The sequence below is a fragment of the Parasteatoda tepidariorum genome, chromosome X2 (assembly GCF_043381705.1).
Source record: "Parasteatoda tepidariorum isolate YZ-2023 chromosome X2, CAS_Ptep_4.0, whole genome shotgun sequence".
Classification (NCBI taxonomy): domain Eukaryota; kingdom Metazoa; phylum Arthropoda; class Arachnida; order Araneae; family Theridiidae; genus Parasteatoda; species Parasteatoda tepidariorum.
The window spans coordinates 54,545,913-54,571,469 of NC_092215.1; the positions used below are offsets into that span (position 1 = coordinate 54,545,913).

The 25,557-nt window shown below is 28.2% G+C and overlaps 1 protein-coding gene across 1 annotated transcript in view; it reads left to right on the forward strand.

Annotated features, from left to right (window-relative positions):
- The window catches only part of LOC107443709 (huntingtin), a 140,482-nt gene extending 126,390 nt beyond the window's left edge, over positions 1-14,092 (forward strand). The window contains exons 53-57 of the mRNA XM_016057666.3: positions 7,260-7,398; positions 8,616-8,778; positions 9,496-9,656; positions 11,119-11,206; positions 13,852-14,092. Of these exons, the coding sequence (XP_015913152.2) occupies positions 7,260-7,398; positions 8,616-8,778; positions 9,496-9,656; positions 11,119-11,206; positions 13,852-13,947 (647 nt within the window). The 3' untranslated portion in view covers positions 13,948-14,092. The remainder of the gene's footprint in view (positions 1-7,259; positions 7,399-8,615; positions 8,779-9,495; positions 9,657-11,118; positions 11,207-13,851) is intronic.
- The last annotated feature ends 11,465 nt before the right edge of the window (positions 14,093-25,557 follow it).

Genomic DNA, 25,557 nt, shown 5'->3' on the forward strand with positions numbered 1-25,557 from the left:
GGTGGCAAATTTTTCTGTATTTGAAAATATGTCTCGAGTCCATAAAATTTATTTTTAGGATGGGGGCTAGCAGTTGTTTCTACTAAAAGAAAAATGAGGAGTATGACATTTGTGTTATGACATCAGGTGCAAATGTTTTGTTTATCATAATGTGTTTTGACTTCAGTGAATGAGCATGAAGGTGTTTTTTCGGAATGCATCACAAAATGTGAAATGCAACCGTATTCTTTCAGTGTAACAGAATACGCCCTAATGAAAGTCCGTTCTAAGGGAATATCGATAAAATTCAAATGATGATTCCATTTTTTACACTATCAGCTGTAACATATTAATTTGTTATTGCTTAGCTTTTCATAGCAATAGAAAAAGTGTGATATTTTAACTGCAGGAAGTAACCTATTAAATAGATTTTAGAGTTGATACATTTATGATGGTTTTTTTGCTTCTTTGAAGTTCTAAAATATATCATAATATTTTGTGAAATTTTAAAGTGTTGACAAATATAACAAAAATCAGTATATACAGTCGGATCCCGTTTTAACGAATTCCATGGGACCGAAGCTATTTCTACGCAATAATGAAAATTCGTTACACCGATATTACGAATTTTCAACATTAACAAATATTATTTCGTTACATTGGAATTACTATTCGTATGAAAAATCAATTTATAGTTTTGATATTATATTTTTTAATCTAGATTTGGGAAAATATCAATGTAATATTAAAAAAGCGCACCAAACTAATGTAAACAATGAATTTATTAACACTTACTAATTAGGCAGATACATAATCAGTAATTTTTTTCTGAACAAATTATTTAGAACCAGTAGAAATTAAAAAAAATTTCCAAATTATGCACATGTTCAAACAAAGTATCTGAAAAGTTTTTTTGTGCCGATAAATATTTCTTTACAGCTTCCAAATTGGCCAAGGCTTGTGAAGCTGTAGGTACATTGTTTTCTTCTGGACATTCTTCATCATCGCTGCTGTCCGAAAGTGATTTTTGTTTGTTTTCTTGAATCATACGTACAATATTATTGTCCGTCAATGCTTCGCATGTTCTAGCATCATCATCTGCAGTCAGAAAATTGTCAAGACTGACTTCGTTTGGCACTGATGTTTCTTTTGTCACATGTTACCATAAAGGCTGCAAATCGATGATAACATCATTAATTTGATCGACTGTTTCATTGTCGATTGCCGAAATTAAATTTGCTTTCTTCCATCCATTACAGACGACTTTTTGGCTAATGTCTTTCCATGCTCCAGCAATCATATCCATCGCTTGCTTTACATCTGGTTTCGTAATTGCTTCTTTGTTTCCGATTTGCACAAGCATACGCCTCAGAAGTTGTGTTCGATACTTTCCTTTTACCACTTTAATTATACACTGGTCAAGAGGTTGTAAAATTGACGTACAATTAGGAGGAAAGTATTCGATGTGAATACATTCCAATTTCGGTGGCTCATTGTGGGGTGAACAATTATCAATAAGAAGCAGAATTTTTCTTTTCTTACGTTTGATATCTTCATCAAACTTAACCAACCACTCATTAAATATTCCAGTAGTCATCACGCTTTGCGGCTAGATCTATAATCACAAGGTAGTGAATTTACATTTTTTAGACACCTAGTTTTGGCAGATTTGCCGATAGCCATAACTTTTCTCTTTTCAGTGCCTGACATATTGCAGCAAAGCAGTTAAACGCAGTTTTGAATTTTTGCCTCCAATGCATTTATCCTTTTTAAATGCCAAGGTTTTGTTTGGTAACAACTGGAAAAAAATTACCGCTTCGTCTGCGTTGAAAACATCAGAAGGATCATAAGACCTAATTGCATCCGATATTTTTTCTGATTTCCAGTCATTCACAGCTCTTAAATCAACAGAGTTGGCTTCACCACAAAATTGCTTTGCAACAATACCATAACGTTCCTTGAATCGATTCAACCAACCAACACTTGCTTGAAAATTTTCGTTTCCAAAAGTTCTTGCAAATTCTAAAGCCTTTTCACGAATGAGGGGCCCGGAAATTGGAATGTTACGGGAGCGAATATCCTGGAACCATGTAAAAACAGCTGCATCTACATCTTGAAAATTTGAAAGTCGTATATTTTTTCTATGTGATCCGATCAATGCTGATTGCACTTGCTGTTCCAACTTCGTTCGATTTTTTAAAAAAGTAGATAGAGTAGATGGGGATAGTCCATACTTTGTCCAACGTCAGCTTTTTTTATCCCATGATTAACTTCTGAAATAATTTAAAGTTTTTCCTTAATGGAAAATTGTTTACGCTTTTAACCACTCATTATGCTCTTAAGAAGGAAAACAAAATGCTTGCAAACGTTGAAAGCAGACAAACTGATTTAACTAACCTTCTCCTATTGAAGTTGCACACCACTCTGATAATTTTCTGAAACTTGTTTACACCCCTTTTACACCTTGCGCTTTTAGAACAGCTCTCCCCCCCCCCTATTTAGTCAGTTGTAATTCAAGAATGGAATTGTTCTGCTAAGGGTGGTCACTTCTAATCTATCATTCTTGACAAGCCCTTTCTATTGAATAGAATTCCCTCTTTTAAAAGCATGTATATTTTGACTTCTTAAAACATGAATGAATCAATGCAAGGGTCAACTCAGGGTGGTCTCTTTCCAGTGATTCTTCTTTTTTTGACAGGTTTTTCACATTTGAAACTTATTAGTATTTTAAGGGTGATAAAACATTTCATTTCTGAGAACATTTTTGAAGAAATGTGTCTTGTTCATCAAAGAAAATAAGACCTGGTGTTCATTTTCGCCTTCGCAAAATCGGGTAATTGATTTCGTAATATCGGTATTTTTTATACATTGTTCACATGGAAATACATTTGGGGATTCGGAAAATATTCGTTACTTTGAAATTTTCGCTATTTCGAATTTTGCAAAAATGGGATTCGACTGTATTAAATTACCTTCCGACCTTACATAATTTCGATTCTAAACATAGGTTTGAGTTTTCTTCTAAAATCATTCAAAACTGCTCTTCATCTACTTTCTAGACTTTGGCTTCTGGAAAATTGTTCTTTGTTCTGCAAAATTCTGATAGCTTAGTTACTGATCTTCTTAGTATTCCATTCGTTCCTAATATTTGGAAATTTCTAATTTAGTTTCTACATCTTGCATCCTAAGGTTCTCACCCTAGCCACACTTTTCTTATCTCCCTTTCTTTATTATATTGTTTAAACTTGTTTCTCTTCCCCTACTGATTGACCCACTTTATTTCTTATTGTAACATGTTTATTTCTTTACATTTCTATTCTCATTTCGTGTTCAGACACTAAGAAAAGTTCTTGGTCATAGAACTGTGCTACAGTATATTGATTTCTGCACCTTTATTTATATTGTTTTTTAAGTAAGTATATTGTGTAACTGCAATGATTTTAAGCCACTATTTTGCATTAAAAACATTCTTTCACTTTGTTGATTATTTTCTTTTATTATTTAAATTTTTTTGGTTCTTAGTTTAAGCTGTAAATTATTTAATTGGTGCTGAAGACTTACCGTATTTTTCGGCGAAAGCGCCGCACCCCGATAAAAATGAAATTTTTTAAAAAAAAGTTATAGTAAGCGCCGCAATGGCGCTAAACCGCGTATATCAGCATCCTTTTAGAAGAGACCTTCAAATTACCATTTAGAATATCTGTATAATAAAATATAAAATTTTTTTATGCGTTTCATAAAGTAAAGTTTTAACTTCTAAATTATAATAAAAAATTTCTTTTTCAGCAGAAAAAAAAGCAACAAAAAAAGTTTTCTCTTTCAGAAAAAAAAGAAGGAAAAAAAGAAAACAACAAAACTATATAAAATAAAGTTGTTCTTACCAGTTGGCACCGCACCGAAAAACAGAAGAACAGCAAAAAAATGTTTATATGTTCAGTAGCTGAATTAGTAAGGCTGAACTGATTACAGAAATCCGTAGAACAATGTCATAAGAAAAATAAAATAAAAATTTATTAAAAGAAAGATTTTAAAATTTATTACCGTTAACAATTTGAGGAAAAACTATTACATAATAAAGAAACAGCTAATAATAACAAAATAAGAAATAACTAAGCAGGCCCCAAGAAAATTCTGAAGGAATGAGCGAAGGGGAAATAAGTTTCACTTTCACAATCTTTGAGGGTGGAATTTTAGTGGGTAGAATGCCCTCTCCTTCAATGGAAATAACCCAATGTGACTCAACTTAGAAAGAGAGAAGAAAATGTTTAAAAGAGGGGTGTACCCCACCTCCTCCACGTGTCATTTCTATTGGAGCTGTTTAGGAGGAATCAATCAGTTATATTTTAAAGGGGTTGGGGAAAAGAAGAGGGTATGGGACTCCTAATCCAGCATTCCAAAATTCGGCACTTAATCTGATCTAATCTAATTTTTTTTTTTTTTTAAAGAAATTTATATTGATAAGACGAAAAAAAATCAGCTATATTCTTTTTATTTGAAATTTTATTCTGTTATAGTAACTTATTTTATTTTATCTTTTAAAAATAAAAAAGAAGCTTGAAAAAAAATTTGTGTCAAAGGAAACATCTGTTTCTAAAGCAGTTTAAAATAAAGTGAGAAGTAAAAACACCTGCATTTCCAATGAACAAAATAAAGAAATGGAAGTTGAAAAAAACTGATCAATCAATCTTGACAGCTGTGCTTGCACTTTACTGATTTGCCCCCAAATTTCCCTCCTCTGTTTGACTATAAATTGGCCACACCCAGTTGACATTGAAACTACAATGTGGACAACAAAATGAATGTTATTCCTTTTGCGGTTTCTTATTCGATTAATAAATTTTTTATATTTTGCCGCTTTTTATTTTTTCTTGTTAATTGTTGCTTGCTTGTTTTTTTTTATCGTTATTAGTTTTTAGCTTGTTTTTTGTTGTTATTCATTGTTAGTTTCTTAGCATTAATTGTTAAAAAAAAAATTTTTTGTGTTAGCTGTTAGCTTTTTTTTTTCTTTTCTTGCGAGGTAAGCGTCTTTTGTTAAAACAAAATGTTATCTAAAAGAAAAAAACTAGAACTATGATCTCGCTCCAAAGAAGAAACGATTATTTCTTCTTCATAGGATTCTGATTATTTCTTCTTGATTATATAATATAGATTATTATTTTGATTAGTAAAATTTATCTTAAGATGTGCCAGTTTTAAATTCACCCCATCATAATCTACGATCAAAACTTGACTACATTTATTGGTTTTTCTGAAATTAACAGTGGAATTGAATTATAGTAATATTTGGGGGCCATATTGGAATTTCCAAAAGAGATCCGAAGTTCGGCATTTCGTCAGTCCCGTGAGTGTCGGATTTAGGGTCCTTTTCTTCCTTTTCTGTTCGCTCAAATTGCAATTGCCAAGGCGCTAAATAGATTTCCAGCTTGCGATTTTTTCTTAAGCTGGGGGTGGATACAAGATGCATACCTTTTAAATTTTCTCCTTATGCGATGTTTTTTTTAAAATTATTATTTCGTTTATTTATTTTCTTACTGGCTGCTGCCGAAAGTTTGCTAAGAATTGGCGATGTTCTGCAGCAGATCGCGATACGGGCGAATATTTCGTCAACTTCGTTATTAATTTTTTTTAATAGTCTTTCTCTCAGAAAATTAATAAAGCTTTCATTGACAAATTTTTTTGCTACTAAAAAATATTTCGTCGGAAACGCCGCTGCATCGGAAGTGCCGCATGTAGGAAAAAAACATCTTTTTTTCGATAGCGCCGCGGCTCTTCCGCCAAAAAATACGGTACCTGGTTTTCTGGCAGCCAAGTATACCACTGAATTTGCCATGTGGTTGTAGCTCTTGGATGCTCCATATTTTGTCTTCATCTTCTGGCATCTTCATCTTTCGGATTTTGTTCTAGTCTCCTAAAATGTCACCCTTTCTACATGGAGACCAAAAATGGATATTTTAAAGCAGTCTTCAGACTTCACAATCATAACAATTTGCTTTTTATAACCGTCATTGAACAGCTGACCTAATTTAGGGTTTAAGACTACCAATTTTTAATGCCATAGCCTTCCAATTTTGAGCCCAATGCAGAAGACAAGGGAACTTCTGGAAAGTATAAGGAGAAATTTGCCTTCCTGGAGAACTTTTTCATGGAACTAACCCGCATATGTGTTACATGGAGTGAAAAACCATGAGAACTTCACACAGTTAGCCTGACATCAAGGGGACTCTGAACCATGATCCGTCTGTCACTGAGCATATTTTACATCAGCACTGTGGTTGGTACAGAATTCGAATCGACCAGCCATTGTTGGGATTCGAACCCAGTTCACCTCATTGGGAGGCGAGTGCTATCTCCGCTACCATGGCTCTGACAAAAGGCTTGTCAAATTTTCACCATTCCTGAAGTTAAGAACTCCATCTTGTAAGGATAGGGGGAAAAAGCCAGTCATCGCACGCCTGATTCCTAGCCTGGCTCATACTTGTCTTCACCCCATGATGCAGGGCCATTCACTCTGCACTTGAAAAAATCGCCTATGCAAATTCAGAACAAAAACCTGATTGGGGAAGTTTTTGTGAGTAAATATATTTCATTAATCAGGTTCTCATTTGTATGTCTGAATTTTAATTAAAGAAATTTTCATGTGCAATCATTCTTAACAGTCTAAGAGAATCAGCAGTGAAAAATCAAGTTTTTGTTCATCTTTTAATGCCACACATGATATCAGGCCTCCTGTAAGTTGACAGTAAAATGGAAACTACATTGAGGGAATAACTTCCTGAATGTAGGAATGGGATTTATTGTTCGAAGACAATATTATGTCATTCAGCACTGCTCCATAGCTCAATTTCTGAGAATCATTTCATATTTTGAAAACTTTTAATAATTCAATTAATAGCCTTTCTACTATTCCATTCTTTCCGCATGTATGGTAATCTTTTTTTTCAATATCAACATCTTGTAACACGTGAACCTCCTTTTTACTTTGTTGTAAATGGTTTGTAATTTTCTGCTTAATCTATGTACTTCTTCCATTTTGTGTTTTAGCATAAGAGAAAAATTATCAATATAAATCTTAAACTATAGTATGTCTGTTTGTGTTCCATTATTTATGCTCTTTTTGTGTAGTTTTAATTAAACTTACATTTTCTATTTTAAATTATTATGTTAAAAACATTTTTGTTCAAAAATAAGTTCTATTTATAGTCCTTTGATAATTTATCTTTTAAGTGAACATTTAAGTTATTGTTTTGAAAATTGTAAGAATTTTGCATTAAATATTTTAGGCAAAAGTACAAATATGTGGTCGAATGAACTGGTTCCTGACACTTCTAAGATTACAGAAAAAACACAAACTGCTGCGAGACAGATAGATGCTGAATTTTTGCTTGTTGCTATGGAGCGTGTTACAACACTATTTGATAGGTATCAATGGGTTTTTCTAATTTTAATTTTCATGTGAAATTAAAAACTGAAAATATGTAATATTATTTTTAATTGCACAATGATGGAAATGCTTTTTCCTTAGTACTTATACAAGATTAAAAAACTATGACAGCAAAAAAAATATTTTTTTCAACATATTTTTAATCACAAAGATACTCAGGAAACTTAAATTATTGTTATTTGTTATATTTTAATATTTGTTTGAAATTTTATTTATTTTTTTAAAATTAATTATCCGAGTTTCGTTGTTGTTACAGAACTTGTTACAATGATAACTTCTTCTTTTTTTTTTACATTTAATCTATCTTCTTAGATTTACTAGTCAAAGGTAATGCTGTACACAAAACAAAGAGTTGTATATGCATCACTTTTTAATGTTGGTACAATTTTTTAATATTTATTTAATGTTTTCATAGTAATATATCAAACGTTTTAATATTTAACCAGTTGCATTTTTATCACATAAAAAAATAAGTTCAAGCTTTACTTATCACTCTGCCTCTAAGCTTTCATAAAAATTTTCCTGAATATTTACTCAGATATCGACAAATCCAGACTCCAGTTTTCTATGATATTTAAACATTTATAGCTGCTGTTTAAAACTGAAGTATAAATGTCTCATGAATTGTTCCAGTATTTTAGGAAAATAAAGAACTATGAAAATGATTTTTAAGAGTCAAATGTTTTGATTGTATGAAGGGTTTAACTTTCACTGTTGGTTTTAACCAGCTTTGTTTAAAAAAAAATCTATTTATTTTAACTGATAGCACTTCTTAATTAAGTAAAAACATTAGCAATCAACATGGTCATGGTTCTACTCAAGTACCTTCTACATATTTGTTGGTTTTCTACATTTTATAGTGTCATAGAAATGGTTCAAGTGAACCATATTTAGGGAAAAATTCTCAGACAAGCAACTGCTAGAGGAAAAACTCTTGCATTGACAGGAAAAATCAAAAAGTCTTAATATTATTTTTGTAATAATTATAAATATTGGTAACATTTCCCTTGAGCAGGGAATTCTTTTCAAAATTTTCCCTATAAAGGGATGTTCTCATGTTAAAATTATGTTTTCTCTTGTATATCTACTACAGTACTGAAAAATATCAAGTATGAACCATTTTATTTAAAAATGAGAAAACGTGTTAAAATGTTTTATTCATTTATTTAATACATTTGTATTTTTTCTTTGACAGAGTAAAAAAAGCCTATCCTTTTGAAGCAGACATTATATGTGAGATATTGCCTAGCTTCCTGATGGAATTTTTCCCAGTACAGGAAGTTCTGAATAAAATCATAACAGAATTTTTGTCTAGTCAACAGCCACATTCTCAAATCATGGCTAAAGTAATTTTTGAGGTAACATTAATACATTTATTGTTGAAAGAAAAATTTATTTTCTATCTTAAAAATATCATATATGCTCACGTTTAATACATTGCTTTAGAGAAATCAATAATTTCCTTTTTCATAAATTTTTACGAGACATTTAATAACTAGAAGCATTTAAAGATCAAAACATTTAATATAACAAAGGTACTGGATTGTTGGAAAAAACTTTATCACCATATGTTTGACAAGACCAAAAAAAAAAATTGAGTAAAATATTTAAAAAAGTTAAACCTGTAGTACAAGATGATGAGGCCTCTAAACAGCTGATTATTTAACTTCTGAGTATTTTGATCTTGCTTCTTTCTGAGCATTAAGCAAATTACTTTTCTTTAAAAATTAAAAAAATAATATATTCATTTTTATCATTTTTATGTAAAAAGAAACTCATTTTAAGGAAAAATTCTTTGCAATTTTGTCCTCAGTCAAAACTTTTAGAGAACTCTCAACTACATTTGGAGTTAAAAGTACAATAAGTTATATAATGTTCTTTCCTTTTATATCAATGACAATTATTTTCATATATTCTCATACTTAGCTATTAATAATGACTGATATTATTGCTTTATTTAAACAGTTTTATAAAAGTAATATATAAAAATTAAAAAAGTTTTATAAACATCAGTAATTTACAACCAATTTATATGGAGGTTTAACATTCATATTTATTTATTTAAACTTTCCTAGGTTTTTCAATATCTTCATAAGCAATCACAGGAAGAAATAGTGCATGAATGGGTTTTATTATCACTATCAAATTTTATGCAGCGATCACCTCTGTCTATAGCAGTTTGGAGTCTCAGTTGTTTCCTTATAAGTGCAACAGCTAATCATTGGTTTCAAGCATTGTATCCTTTAAAAATAGCTCCGAACAAATTTTATGCTTCCAAGAGTTAAGTTAATGATTATTCAATTCAATATGCTATTCACAAATAAAGCAAACTGATGAATTTGCTGCATTTTTTTTTGTATTATGTTCACATTGTCTGGAAAAATTTAAAACTAGGTAAAGTGTGCAAAATAAAAAATAGAACACCTTAATAACTTCTGATCTAACAATTAGGTTATCATATATTAAGATACAATCTTAATATGTCAGGTAATTTAACTGAAATATGCTAATAAATTTAAGCAAACGATCTAAGTTATCTAATTAGAACCGAAACCGTACTTTCTCTAATTATTTCTAAACAGACTTGATTTTGAGGTAGCTGAAAATTAGAAAGCGTGATTCCATTAGTTAAAGCAGGAGGACGGATGAAAGTTTGGGCTTGATTAGTTTGGTTCAATTCAGAATTTAAATATTTAAAATACAAATTTTTTGAAATTTCCTTACTCAACTATTTTGCTGAAATTTTGTATACTGTCATTAAAAATAACATTATTCAAATTTGTGACAAACTTTGCATATCATATAAATGTTTTGACCATTACTAAATTAAATAATAAAAGTTAATGAATAGTTATATTTTTTTTGCATAGAATTATCATTGAATGAACGAGTTTTATAATTATGTGCAAAAAATTCTTAATTTTTCAAATAGTTCTACACTTAAGGTGAATTTTTCAAAGTCTAACTTTTGCCCAATCTATGAAACCATATTTTCAATACCCCCCCCCCCACGATATATTTCGTGGGTTATGAATCCAAATCCGAGAGGGAAAAAACCATTTTTAATCAGACTAGGTACCTTTGTGTGTCTTCATAACTTTTAATATTATCTGCACAAATTAATAAGCATATTTAAGTTTATTGCCTTGAAATATTTAGAACTGTATCTTAATAAGTGACAATCTCATTGTTAGATCAAAAGTTATTAAGATGTTCCATGTTTTATTCTGCGTACTGTACATATATTATTATACAATTGAATACAATCAACACATTACTCTCCAATCACTCTGCTTTGGACTCTCCAATCATATCTTAAATTTTTTTGGGGGAAGTTTCTAAACTTAAGAGTCTCTGAAAACCTGTTTAATTACTTACTCATTATTTTATTTTGGATAAGCTAAGTTAGGGGCATGACGTGAATAAATATATAATGACAATATTAAATTAATATAATAAAATATATATAATACACGTATTTCATTATATTAGAGCACCTTTATTTTTTAACACAAGCGAATCTGCTTTTTAAAAGTGATGTTGGTGTTTAACTTCAGAATTGTGAACTTTCACCTGAAAAGCTATTTTATTTATGACAGTGTAATTATCCATTTTGAAAAAGTAAAGCGGAGAAGAGCATTATTTTTAGCAGACATGTTGTAAAACCTTTTTGCTATAAACCTTAATATTATAAATAGATTTCCTCATGTACAAAATAGGATGGGGAAAATGGAAGAAGAAGATAAAATACTCTTCTGTATCGCTGGTGTCAACTTTAGAAATCAAGTAAATTTCACCCTTTTTTAAAAAATAAAAATCACTGTCATAAAGATCTAATAAGTTATAAATAACAATCAGAAAATTATGGAGTGCCTGATATTCTATCCCACTTAAAAATTTATATAATTTTTCTGAGAAACTATTGTATAAATTTTCTAACACTTTTTATTATGGTTTTTTTTTTCTTCCTCTTGTTATGTTTGGTTCACAATAAATGATTAGTCATGGTTGAAAAAAAATGTTTTATTTTCTTCCAAATTTGTATTTCAAATGTGCATAGTTTCTAAAAATCTATATCGTAGATTCAAATGAAGGTATCAAGGGGATCGTTATTGAACACACTGTAACCCTTTCTCAAAGATGCATGCTTACTCCACTTTGTGGGGAAATGTTTTCTAGTGGTAGCAAATTTTATATTTTAATATATGATTCTTTGTGTAAGAAACCAAATTTAAAATTTTTTAATCACTACTACTTTTAAATAATTCAAAAGCTCATATAAAACACCACTTTGTTATTGTTAGTTTGCGGAGAACATTTTAAAATGTTGACAAAATTCTGCAAATTTTAGTATGTAGCTCTCTCTACCACTTTCTCTCCTTGAGAGCGGAGCAGTTGGTTTCCCTGCCTTCTTATTGATTCCATTAGATTTCCTAAAGGGAATACAGTGGAAAGTCGCGTATCCGGAATCGGCGGGACTTTCCGAAGTCCGTATAATCGATTTTTCCGTATAATTGACCTCAAAGGTAAACAAAACTTAAAATGATCTGAATCTAAGAAGCAGAAAATAAATAAACATTATTTTTCGGGCAATAATGTTTTAGTATTAGAATGATATCTAATCAATCATAAACAAAATATTAGAAAAAAAATAATTATTGCTATTCTAAAAATAAATATAGAAAACGAAAAAAATTCCCAGTTATGAAAATATTAATTGCTCTCTCCACCATTTTGAACTAGAACGATTCAAGCAAGAAGGGGAAATTCCCGTCATTCAATAAGGTGGGTAGGTGGAGAAGAAAAATTCATTTCCTCCTTACTTGTCATTCAAGTTGAGGGCGGGGTAGTGACAAATTCTTATTTTCTCTCCCATCATTGGCTATCAATCAAGCATAAAGGCGTGGCATGCTAATTGGGTTCTCTTTATTTTTTCTTGTGTGACTAAAGGGGATTCCCCCTCCACTTTAACATTCAAAAAGGTTCCAGGAAATGCCTCTTTTACTAGCCAGCTGCATAGGAAAGAAGGGGGAGGGAGGGGACTCAGTTGTGCTCTTTTGAAAACAACCCCCCCCCTTTTCCTGCATTCCAGAGGAGGAGCCTCATGGTCTTAGTAGATCTTCTGTTCTCTTTTCTGTTGATTTATGGGTTCAATGCATAGATCTCTAGAAGCTGAGAAGGGGAAAAACCTGTCAAAAGACTTTTTTTTTTTTTTTAAAGGAGAGGGGAAGATGAAGAAATGTTTGTTTATTTTGATTGTTAAAAAGTGTCCTGGAAATCGACCCTTCCGGAAAAGGGACGTCCGGATATGGGACGTTACACTGTAATTGTTTTTAACTGCAACACTCTTATTCTGTTGACTACCTCTTTAATTAAGCTTTTCTTACTTATTTGAGATTTTAATAACACAGATATGCTACAGCAGTTTTGAAAAAAGAAACTGAACTTAGCATGGTAACATAAAGCTTCAGAAACATAACTTTGTTATAAAATAGTTAACTAATAAACAATCCTTCAGTTTGCCATTTTCAAAATTCTGTGTAATTTGAATTGTTAATTATAGTAAAATGGAATTTAAGTGAAAAAAACTGTATAAGGTAGTATTTGAGAATTTTGAAATAACAAATCCTCATCATATAAGATTTGATTTATTACTGCTCTTTCTAAAAATAAGTAAACAATCACCCTAACAAAATTTCAAGATTGAAAAAGGTAGGTAATTAATCAAGTTTTTTATACTTCATAAAATCAGTCAGGAGCTTAAAAAAAATTCTGAAACAACAAGTGATAGATCAGATGCCTCAATAACTTTGGTAAGATTCTTAAATGGTTCCCCACTTCAACATTGACATTTTTGCAAGTAAAAAATTTTATGTTTTATTTTAAATAAAACAAACAGAGGGTTGATGATCAAGTTTGATATAATATCATTCTTTAACAGTGTTGAAGAATCAAGACATTTAAATACAAACTATTTAAAATTAAATGCATTACATAATTTTAATACATCTTTATGAAGGAACATATGATAATATATATAAGTGACAGAAATTAGGTGAAAAAAGCAGACATGCTTTCTTTTTTGTTTATAAAAAATTCTTCAATACAGAATTGAATTTATTTATTTCTGAAAAATAATTAAATATAATGATATACCAATTTTGATCTATGTTAAACATCTATAAAAGGTCTTATTCATACAAAATATGATTCAGGTAAAAGAGAATTTATCACAGATAATTTTTTACTTAAAATAAAATTATGAAGTTGTATATTTTATAAGTAAAGATTTATGTGAACATGTAAATAGTAATCATTATAAGTGGATCTGATTGTATTATATTTAAACTACACATGTAGGTATCCTTGCATTTTATTTTGAAATTATGTTGAATAAAAGTAAAATATTAACTTTTATTTTATTTTTTTAGTTACAAAGTGATGAACAGAAGCAAGCCTTTTTCAATACTATTCGAAGTGTTGCTCTTCCTCACACACCTTATGCTGATCTCCTTCAATGTTTATAATAGTTTATTTCTTTATAATTTTTGTGAACTAATTTTGTTTTAAAAATGCACAATCCTATGCATACTATTAGCTAATTTTATTTTTGTAAGTTTCATGTCTCACATTCATTATTACTTAAACAAGAAGTAGTCAACAAAAAAAAAATGCAATAAGTTATTATTTTATTTTTAAAAAAATATAAGTGTAACTAAACTTAGTAATTTGTTATTTAATTTTCTGTATCTAAATAGTTAGGCTTAGTGCTGAGGATGAATGAGGTTCTAAAATAAGCTTTACACTTGCATTGTATAATTCTTCTGATTTTTTTTACATAAGTATATTTACAGTTTTAGAGAAATAATATATGTATATATTTAAATGTATTTATTCACTTTAAGCAATAGGCTGTTATGTAAATGTGTATATAATATAGATAAATTTATTTTTATGAAAATTTTAAATATAAATATCTGTACATATTCCTGAATCAGAATATAGGCATATAATGAATTTATTAAATTATTTTTCAAACAAATTCATTTGTGATGTTAAAGTGAATATACATCACATATATAAAGTGAATATAATAAGAATGGGAAAATATAGTTTTTCAATTAAAAAAAGTGTCTCAAAACTTTTGCAAGATTTGAATTAAATAAAAAGCACAGTTTTTTTTCTAATTATAATTTTTTTTTCATTAAAACAAATCACATGATTGAGGGGGCCAATTTTGATCATTGAAATGAAAGAATGCATGGCCTGGAAATGTCTCATGAAGCAAATTAGATAGATTGACAAGCAGTATGGCATGTTGCACTGTCTTGTTGAAACATACGAGTATTGGATGGCCTCTCTGATTAATGTCCCCAATTGATCCAGTCTCCTTAAATTTTTCAATAACTCTCTTCATAGTTGACAAAGTCAAACCAACAACTGTAGCATTGCGAACTGTAGCAGCCAAATTTTCATTATTTTTCAAACATTATTCTACAATAGAAACACTTTGTTATTTCATATAGTGCTGCTTTTTGAATAACTCTATACAGTTTCCTGTCAAACTATATTGGTTGTCAATACAAAATTAATTAATTTTCTATTTAATTCAAATTTTGCATGAAGTTTGAGATACCTGTTATTAACTGTTTAACTAAAATGTGTTATTTTTATTTTCTGATATTTCCACTAATTAAATTTAAGTGTTTGCCGCTATTTAGTAAAAAATGCATAAATATTTATATACTGTACTTGTATACATTTAAAGTGGCAATTAGCATGCTAAGAAAGAAGCACAAGTCGAAGAGAGGCACAAGGGAAAATTGCCAAAAAAAGCTCCAAAAGGAAACATAAATTGTTTCAATGTTTACTTACTGAAAATAGTCGTATGAAAAAGAAAGGCATATAAAAGATGTATAACGTATGATGTCACTACTTTAAAGAAGTTAGTGCCTAAATTATATAAGTTTTGTTCCTAAATTTTTAATGAGGTTAGAACCTTATTTATGTGTATCCGGCAAAAAGATGCGATGTAATTATTATTTTCTTTTTAAAGCATCTTAATCTTTTAATCTCTTTTGACTTTTACACTACCTCAACATAGCACTTTAAATTGTTATTTTAAAAATTACCTGTATTTACAGAACCTTATAAGTTTTTATTTTATGTTCTATTTCATTAAAGCTAAAATGCTTATTTAGTGAAATTAAGGAGTAATGATAAAAAATTTTAAACTAAAAGTAAATTAATTGGCAATTGGCCACTTTTTTATACTTCTTTTCATTCCAGTTTTTAAAATGTTTCTGCTGTTTAGTGACATGGTCTGCAATCTTTTTTTCTTAGATTATTTAATTTTCATTTTATGTTACAGTTCAATTATTTGCCATTTCTGCTCAGGGTTGGATTTTTACCAGGGAGAAACCTGGTAAATACTATTAACCCATATTTATTTATTTATAGATATAATAGTTTGTTATTTATAACTGATAGGAATATATATTATTTCCATATTATAGTTAATATTAAGAATTATTAAATATTTATGAATATGTATATGAGCAAGTAACAAACCATTGGACAGTAATATGATGTGAGCTATCTCTTAAATTGTAATTATAAAGCTAATTTGTCACATAACCAGTTGAGGTAAATCTTCTTAAAAACTTAGAAAACTGATAAATGTATTGATTTTTATATGAACTGATAACCATTAATTAAATATTAAAATCATAATTACAAGTTATATTATTGTAGTATATCATTATAAACCATAACTTTCTTACAGTTGCAGAAAATAATCTATTTATATACAGAAAATAACCGGAGAGCCCAATTGAGCAGAATTTTGGACTGTTATTTTTGAAAAAAGGACTTAAATAATAATTTTTTCTTTATTTTTTTACACAATGAATTGAAACATTAAAAAATATACAATAGTGATAAGGGTAAAATAAGGATTTATCTTGCCAATCTTTTGTCATTCGTTTTTATAATATTAGATTAGGGAAAAAAATGATTTTACTTATTTCACGTTGTATGTGCACTTTTAAGATCAAAATTTTCCCAAAAAATCATTTGTTAAAATCATTTAAAAATAAAAATAATAATTTATTTATGAAGATTTCAAAAATCAAAGCAACAACAATAATGAATATCAATGATGCTTATTATAAATAAGGAAGAAAATGTTATTATCAAGTCATATAAGAGCAGACCACTGATAATATGTTAAAACATGTTTAATTTTAACCGTAAGTTATATTAATTTATAAATTAATAAATTATAAACATTAAAAATATCTATGACAAAAACAGGTTTCATAGTGGTTCAAATGGAAAATCAGTAGTAAATAGTACAAAAAAAAGACAAGGCAAAATCAAGACAATTTAAGCACAGAATATTCTTTAATTCAGAATGACCTTATTCTATAAAAAAAATATGAAAGTTTTGATCATATTTTAATATTTTGAGTACTGAAAAACTTACAATATTTTATGGTCAGTAAATTTAAAATAATTTTTATTTAACTAGATAAAAATTAATCCTTTAAACAGTTTGACTTAACATAATTTCAACATCTGCATATTTAAGAAAAAGTAAAAAACAAATTTAACCTTTAGGCACTCTCCATCCTAAAAAGCTTCACCTCACCTGTATGAAAGGACTGTCAGGCTTTATAAATAAACTAAGTGACCCAAGCAAATGGATCTAGGGAGAATTAGGTTTGGTGCATTTAGCACAAAATGCTACTAAAGCAGAGATGCTACACATCATATAAGCCCAAACAAGAAGAACTTATTATAAACATACTTTTTTGTATATTTAATCTTAGCATTTTGAACAGGATCTCATAAAAAAAAACATTTTTGTTATATTGGTTGTTTTAAGGGAGTCATAATGGTGCTCTAATACAGAAAAAAAATCAAGAGAAAAGACTAAAAAAATATATATAGAAAATTTCAGCCTTTGCAAACATTTTTAGAAATCCGGTTTTTCCAAGTAAAAATCATGGTAAATTCTGTGCCAACCCTGTTTCTGCTAATCTTATAATTTAGAAATCCTGTATCTAACTTAGAGAGTCCAGTGCGAGCAGTTTTAAAATTTTCCAGATTGAGGATGTAATTCTCTTGATTTTGGGTCAAAATCATAGTGGGAAATCTTACTTCCAGCATTTTGTAGTTTTCTAATAAGATGATATAAAAACTTTATTATGAAGTCATGATAAAATCGTTCATAGGTTATCAATCATTTTAATTAGACTTATTCGCTAGAAACGAGTCCTCATTTTTCAATGGACTACCTAACTTTGTCACACTAACACATTTCTATTGGCTTTGGAAATTATGATTTGGTGGTGCTTTGTACAACATGAAGTACTGAGTTGCCCCTTTATCACAGCCTTGATTAAACTTTTAAAATATTAGGGTTGCGCAAATTACTAGTGGACATGGTTTATAATGTCAGAAATTCAATAGCGATAACGACACCACTATTTAGGGTTATAAAGGTTGATATGTATAATAGTAGATTGAGCATAACTGAATAAATCATTCATTCAATGAGAACATTTAAAGTTATTTCAAATCAAGTTCAAGATTAAAGCTTTCAGAACATGCAACAGTGTGAATTTCATTGAGAGAAGGTTATTGCACTGTTTCTTTTCTCAGGGTGCAAAACATAAATCATGATTTATTGATCACCTCTAATCATTTCACCAACAGCAAACTTTGCAGCCATTTGTTTTAAATAGAACTTGAAATAAACAGCCACTATTTTAACAATAAATATCCACAAATTGCCAACTTTCAGCATTTAAAATCTTATACTATGCATTGATCTGTTTTGGGCGCATCAATTTTGACAAGTAGAATGAATTTACATTCGTTTTAAATGCTGTTGTATTAATTGGTTAATAGATTATTTGTAATCTGCTCCTCTGTATGGTGGCACTATCTCTTATAACCACTTTACGTTCTGGCAACCCTTATACTAAACCAGTTTGAGTTGCATAAATTTCAGTAAGTAAATCTAATTTCATTCTATAATAGAAATTTCATGGTTAACTTCAGGGTAGCTGCTAAAATATGCTTATGTCCGTGGAAAAACATTCCATTTTGATTATGGTTAAGAGTTTCTTTAATTTGAATTATTTATACACACACAACTTAGAAATTATGTGAGCAGAATGAAGGTCATTTGTTTTTACTTATGAAATAATTTTTTTTTACTGTTTTTTACTTTAGTAGCATACACCTATTTAAGTATATATATAATTAAGTATTATAGTAAATTAACCAAGGGTTCAAATTTCCTAAATGTAATAGTGCTTTAAAAGAACTACTAATTTTCTTCTTCAAAGAAATAATTTCAAATTCTGAAAGTGAGAAACAGCAATTGTTTTTCTCTTTTAAATTATTTTACAAAAAATGTCAATCTTTTTATTACATAAAATCTTTAGTGACTCATAGTAGCAATTATCCTAACTTTATGAATAATGATAAGATTACTACCAAGGTAGCTTTTTCACTTGGGCCAACCGTAGTTCTATATATCCATCAAAACTTAAAACAATTTGAAAAGTTAATTCAGATTTATATTACACCTCTAATAGTTTAGTTCCAAATAGTTCTTTTACCTATAATACTATAGGTTGGTTGTTCAGATGATTCCTTTTATTCATTCAGTTTTCAAGGAAACTAAATTGCACTTTTTTTCAAAGAGTAATTTAGCTAATTGTTACCTCATTTATGTTGCGGCAAATTTATTTGTACATATATTTTAAAAAATACTTATTTTCATCTCTACAAATTTATAATTCTGTTTATCTTAAATGTTACATTTTTTATATATTTTAAAAACGGTGCAAAATTGATAGAAATAACAGACAAATAATTATACTAGCATAATATTTGTCTATTATTTGTCAACAAAAATATATACTTTCTTTTAAATTGTGTCATTTGGTTTAAGGTGTTTTAAAGCACAATATATAGAATTTGGGGTACATGAAGGGTGAGGAATTTTTATTTTGGATTTCACTAGTTTTGCTACTAGCAAAATCTCTGATTTTTTCAATTTTAATGTAAGTGCTGGATTTTGCAAACAGACAAAAATGTTGTAGTTTTACTAAATTGTATTGAATAAAAATTAAAATCATAATTTAAGCAAATTATATTTAAAGAAATTATTTTGGAAATCAGAAAACACTTTGAAGCTGACTTGTAAACTATGAAACTCATAATATAGAATTCTTATAACTTTTACTAACTATGGCTACTTTTTTACTTGTTTAAGTGGACATAACTAGTACCCCATAACATTTCACTGAGACAAAAACAAGGAAATCGATCCTTTGTAACAGTTAATTTGATTTAGCATATGATAATATGTTACTAAAATATCAACTAAATTATTTTGTTGTGAAATGTTCAAAAAATGCCCTACAGTAATCTTTGTGAAGTTTCATTGAAACAACAGAAATCCGGGACCAAAAGTAAACACGGCAAACAAATTACAATGTTTACTTTTGAAAAATTGCAAAATAAGGGCTTGAATTTTCTTTCTTTTCCATGACATAAAACAACTTTTCTTCTCAAGATTTATTCAGAGACACTGTCTCCATTAACTTATTCATAGTAAAAAAAGCTCAATTGGAAACTTTGTGCATACAGTCACAGGCGAAGACACATATAATAACTAAACTTTTCATCAGAATAAAAATTTCAAGAACATGGAAATGAGGGTTTTGAAATTCACTGCTTGCATGATTTGATCAGCTTTGTAGCAAAGCGTGATTTTCAAAAGCATATAAGGCTGATTTGAACAAATTTGTTATGGTTTCTTGTAGTGTACGATGAAAAAATTCAATTGGAGCTTTAAAAAAAAATGCATTTCCGGAATTTTTGGAGATGGCTGGTTTCTCAACTGAATGACACAATTTTTAATTTGTTCGTTTCTAATTTTTTATATACTTTTAAATGTTAGTTTAAATTAGTAATAATAGATTTCAGATATGGTTAAAATTTTGTGATGATTTTAAGAAGAAAATAGAGAAAACTATACAGTTAACTAAATGCAAAAGTTGTATAAAGTTCTAATTGTATTGTTCACATTTTGCATGTTATTACTGAAAATTTATATGTAAAAATTTCATAAAATATTAAAAAGTACAAAAATTTATATATTCTAATAACTTTAATATTTTATTATTTTGTGCTTTTAGAACTATGAAAATAATTATTTATCCATGTAGGAATTTAAGTAAATTATTTTTTGAAGCTATGATAAAATGGTTTTAAACTATAAAAGTATGTAACTAAAGTTATAACAATACATTAACACTTATAGATATATACTTAATTTCAAGGTGGATATCAAATTAATATGTGTATAGGTAATTTACCAATCTCAAATTTAATTTTAGATCATGAGCCCAAATGTTAAAATTTGTTGCTTGCTGGTTATTTTTTCGTCTGAATATTGCTAACAAGAAAGAAAAAAAAAGACTGGCTTCTCTGTGTCTTTTTAACCAGTTTCATAGAAAAATATTTGTTCTCAAACTTTGTATGGGTTTTAAAAAAATTGACAGTAAAATATATTTGAAAAAATGTAATAAAAATTAATTATAAGAACGTTAAAAACGTTTTGACATTTGTTTAAAAGTAAGAGTAAAAAATAATTATCCGCCTAAAGAGAGAAAACAATGAAGGATAATTATGTGATAATAACTTTACATGTTAATAGTTGGATGTATCACAGTTCAACAGTAATTTCACATAAGCACAGATAATATGTAAATAAATTTGCAATGTAGTTTTTTAATTTTAGTGAAATTAATAAATCATTCAGCTAATTTAACTTGTTTAGTAATTATATAAATTTATTATTTGGTTCTTAGTTGTTTATTATATTACTAACTTTAATAACTAAGTCTTTGTACTTATTATTTCACATTCCCTACAAACAATTACTATTACAATTGATTGACTTTCAAAATTAAATATTTACTTATGTGTTTCCAACTTTTTGACCAAGTTTACCTATGTTTTATAGATCTATACAAAGTTGGCAAAGTTTTTGGCACAATGTTAAAACATGTTACATCACAGTTTTTACCATCCTATCTAAAAAACTATCTGTAACTAAATTTTATTGAAGTCTTATTTAAACAATATTTAAAGATTTGAAGAATCTGCAATAACTGTAAAACACATAATCAACTTTTTAATCTATGTTAAATGTTAATACTTGTCTTTAAAATATATTTAATAAAATTCAATTGAATAAAAAAAAATTAGTTTTAGTTGAACTACATAAAATTTCGATTGCAAAGGTTGGTAAATATTAATTGCAACTATAAAATTAATTATAGTTTGTTATTATTACATACGTGATTTGTGTAATCTTATGAATACACGACCAAAGCTTTTCTGTCTTAAACTATTGACTAAAATTAGATATTGTAGAACAATGTTTTTTGAGGCATAATAAATACTTAAGAAACTGGTGAAAACAAAAGCTTACTAGTTAAGTTTGTATGTGCTAATAATGACTATGAATTTTAAATGCAGTCTTTTTAAATATTGTTGGAGTCATTTATAATATGTTATGTGCATTTTTATTGTAATTATGTAATTTAAAGAGCACAATGGATTTTGGGTTTCATATTAAACATTTTTTAATAAATATTTAAATTCAAATATTTAGTAAAAAATTAGAATGATTCAAGAGTTTTAATTATTTTTGAAATTATAGGTTTTGGGCAGTAAATCCCAGGTGTCCTGTCAAAAATCCAAACCCTAAATCCATGAGCAACAATTGTAATAGTTTATTTTTTAATGAGTTTATTAATAGTCAAATTTGTGAAATACATCTATTTTATCCATGGCAATGTTTTTGAATTTAAAATCTATAGGAATTTTGAGTTACTTTAATTTTTTGGCTATATTTTGAAATTAACTATGCAATGAAATTGTTGTATGTTTTGTTTATAAATTATTTTAAAGAAGCATTACTTATGTTTTTTACTTGAATGAACAATATAATTATTATTTTAATCAATTAATATTTCAATATGTATAGTTATTAAAATTTAAGCAGTTGTTAAAAAGTCTTGCTCAATACTTCATTCTTTGAGATGTTGAAAATTATATGTTAATTTTAATTTTTTAAAAAAGAGAATTCATCTGTGAATTTTTAATGATTTAACTTATCATTTCACTTTTTTATAATTAAAAGCAAGACTAAAAGTTCATGGAATACCTACTCAAAATGCATATATCTTAGCCTCTCATTTTCTTAGCAGGTAGTGAACATAGTACTTAATTTAAAAGTAACTACATAAACTATCCTGCTATTAAATATTTAAGAGAAAGCGAACAATATTTGAGAAATTTATGAAGTCCTGCTCAAAAGGGATACATTTACAAGGACAGAAGAATGCATTATCACAGGGGTATTTCAATTCTTTTTAAATCATTAAGAGATGAATTAAAGTTCTTTGGAATGACAAATTTAAATTACCGTAAGAGTTTTAACTGCATTTGCTAAATGTTAAAAAAGTAAAAAGCCCCTCACTTCACACTTTTTTAAAAATCTTGCCCTTAAATATTATTGAGTTTTTCATAAAATAACTAAAGAGCACTGAAAATTTTATTAGTAATAAAGTACCACAATAAAAGTTTAAAAATTTTATGCAATTAGTGAACTGTCCCTAGGGTAAAAGATCCTATGATTTAAAAAACTCAATTAATATTTACCTTTATTAAATTTAATGAATAAAAAGGAAATGGGAATTTTGAGGTGATAAAGCTTTATGATTCTTGACAGCTCTGGAGCCACATGAAAATACGAAATTAGTGAACAATCCCAAGTCATAAGATTATGTTACTGATCCAGCGCAAGAAGGTCATTAGCTTGTCAGGGACGAAGATGCTGCTGCTTCACCAGCGATTAAATTAACAAGAGAAATAAAATTTTAGTTTGCTATTAGGGAAAAAAATTTAGGCAATGTTTAGTTAATCCCCATGATAAGCCAAAAATTGGAGAAAGTTTTCGGTTTGATTTCAAAGGTGAAGTCTGAAATCAAGAATCTCATGCAAAATACAGTACAGTTACACATAAGGGTGCAAGAATCCTTATGACCGAATCCAGCTGTGTAAGCACATGCAGATCCACACGTATTTCATCAAACATGTAAAATGATTGGCGCTTTCATACAAGACCGACAGTACACCAAAATGGATTGTGGTTGAATGAATTGAGAAAATGTTGAAAAATATAAAAACCACTCTTTTTGCATAATTGGTGGTGATAATCAACATGGCAAAGAAAAAAAATCTCATTTTAGAAAAAGGAATATTAAGCACTTTTTAAAAACAACCGTTGAAAAGAAGTACTTTTAAGGGCTTATAAAAACAAAAAGTAAAAATAAGCACTTTTTAAAAATGCTATGCACCTGTAAGCAAGTTTTTTTCTTTCTTTATATAATATGTTACTGTAACAAATGCTACTTATTATGTTGTTAGCTATCCATTATATAGAGAAACAAAACTCAGAATGAAGTGAGAATTCTGTTGATTTTAAAGTCTTTAGATAACGAATAGAAATAAATGTTTAGGACTTCAACAAGAAGTAATGACATAAAAAAAATTCCTATGTTTAAAATATATATGTATGTATTTATATACAAGTCATATATTAATATATACAAGTCAATCATTGAGCTTACAATTCATTTTAGCAATAGAAAAGAGGACTATTTGCAGTTCAAAAGAAGATTTAAAAGGAACGAGTAGGCCATGAAAAGGATTTAGAAGGATCATTTATAGTTAAAACAGTTTAATTTCAGATATTAAAATAAAATTCTTTTAGAAACAGGATCCTACTCACAAGTTAGAAATTTTACAATAAGTTTCTTAATAAGGTAATATACTTAAAAAGTATTCCAATTTTTGAAACTGTTTTTTTTAGTTTGAAACTGTTTTTTCAAAACAATAAACAAGTCAGAAATTTCGTTAAAATAAATCTAATCCATGTGTAAGTTCTCAAAACTTATTTAATGCAGCATACATTTAAGATTCGCTACAGAAATTAAATACCATGCAAAAAGAAAATTATGCAAAACAGAAAACATTCAATTCAGAATGAGGGGAATCAACTTTTTTTTTCTTTTGTTAAATAAAAAGTTGTTACAAGAAAATCTTTTTCTCGAAAGGAAAAACTTTTTCCAAAAGTATCAACAATTTTACATTTACGATATCCTTCATTATCTTCATAATATCTGTGCAATTTTGTCTCTACAAATTAACTGTTTCAGAGTGACAACGTTATCACGAGCTTCTTTAATGTCATTTTTACAAGATAATGATTGATCATACCAAATTAATAAAAATGTGTTGTGAATTAGGTAGATAACAAACACCTAAATAAAATCATTACATATGTAAATTAGTGAATGATTTCTAACATTTTTATTAATTATTGAATCCAATCATAAAGATTCAAACAAGTAAAAATTACTAAGCTGGACGATTTATTTTTAAAAAAAATGATTCAAAAATGTTACCCTAATTTGAAATTAGGATTTAGTAGTAAGTAATATGAAATTCAATGTCAGTTATCTCAATATCTCTTTAATTAAATAACTAAAAATAGTTTCAAAATTGTCTAGAAAAAAGTACTGCAGCAAAGTAATTGTCTAAAAATAAATTAGCAAATGGTCCTTCAATCATCTAATTTGACAAATCTGTTATTATTGAATTGCTAATTTTAATTGTTCTTAAATTAAATGATAAAGAGATAAATCAAATTTTTAAAATGCTAATCTAAACCATATGAAATTTGTCACTGCATTTGCTAATAATAGGCAATGGATATATGAAAAGCCTATTAGTTTGTACTTTTTAAAAAAAATTTGTGATTCTAAACATATTTCGTATTTTATTATTTGTTTTCATAAAAATTATTCAAAAATACTGAAAATTATTAAAACAACAAATTGAGAAGATAAGAATCCTCAACAGTGCAATAATTTTATAGATAGTGGAATTGTATCCTCGAGCGCAAAACCACAGCACGTTCGAAAAAGCTTAGCTTTGCACAGGGTAACAAAATTTCCAAAATATGCTTTCTAAAT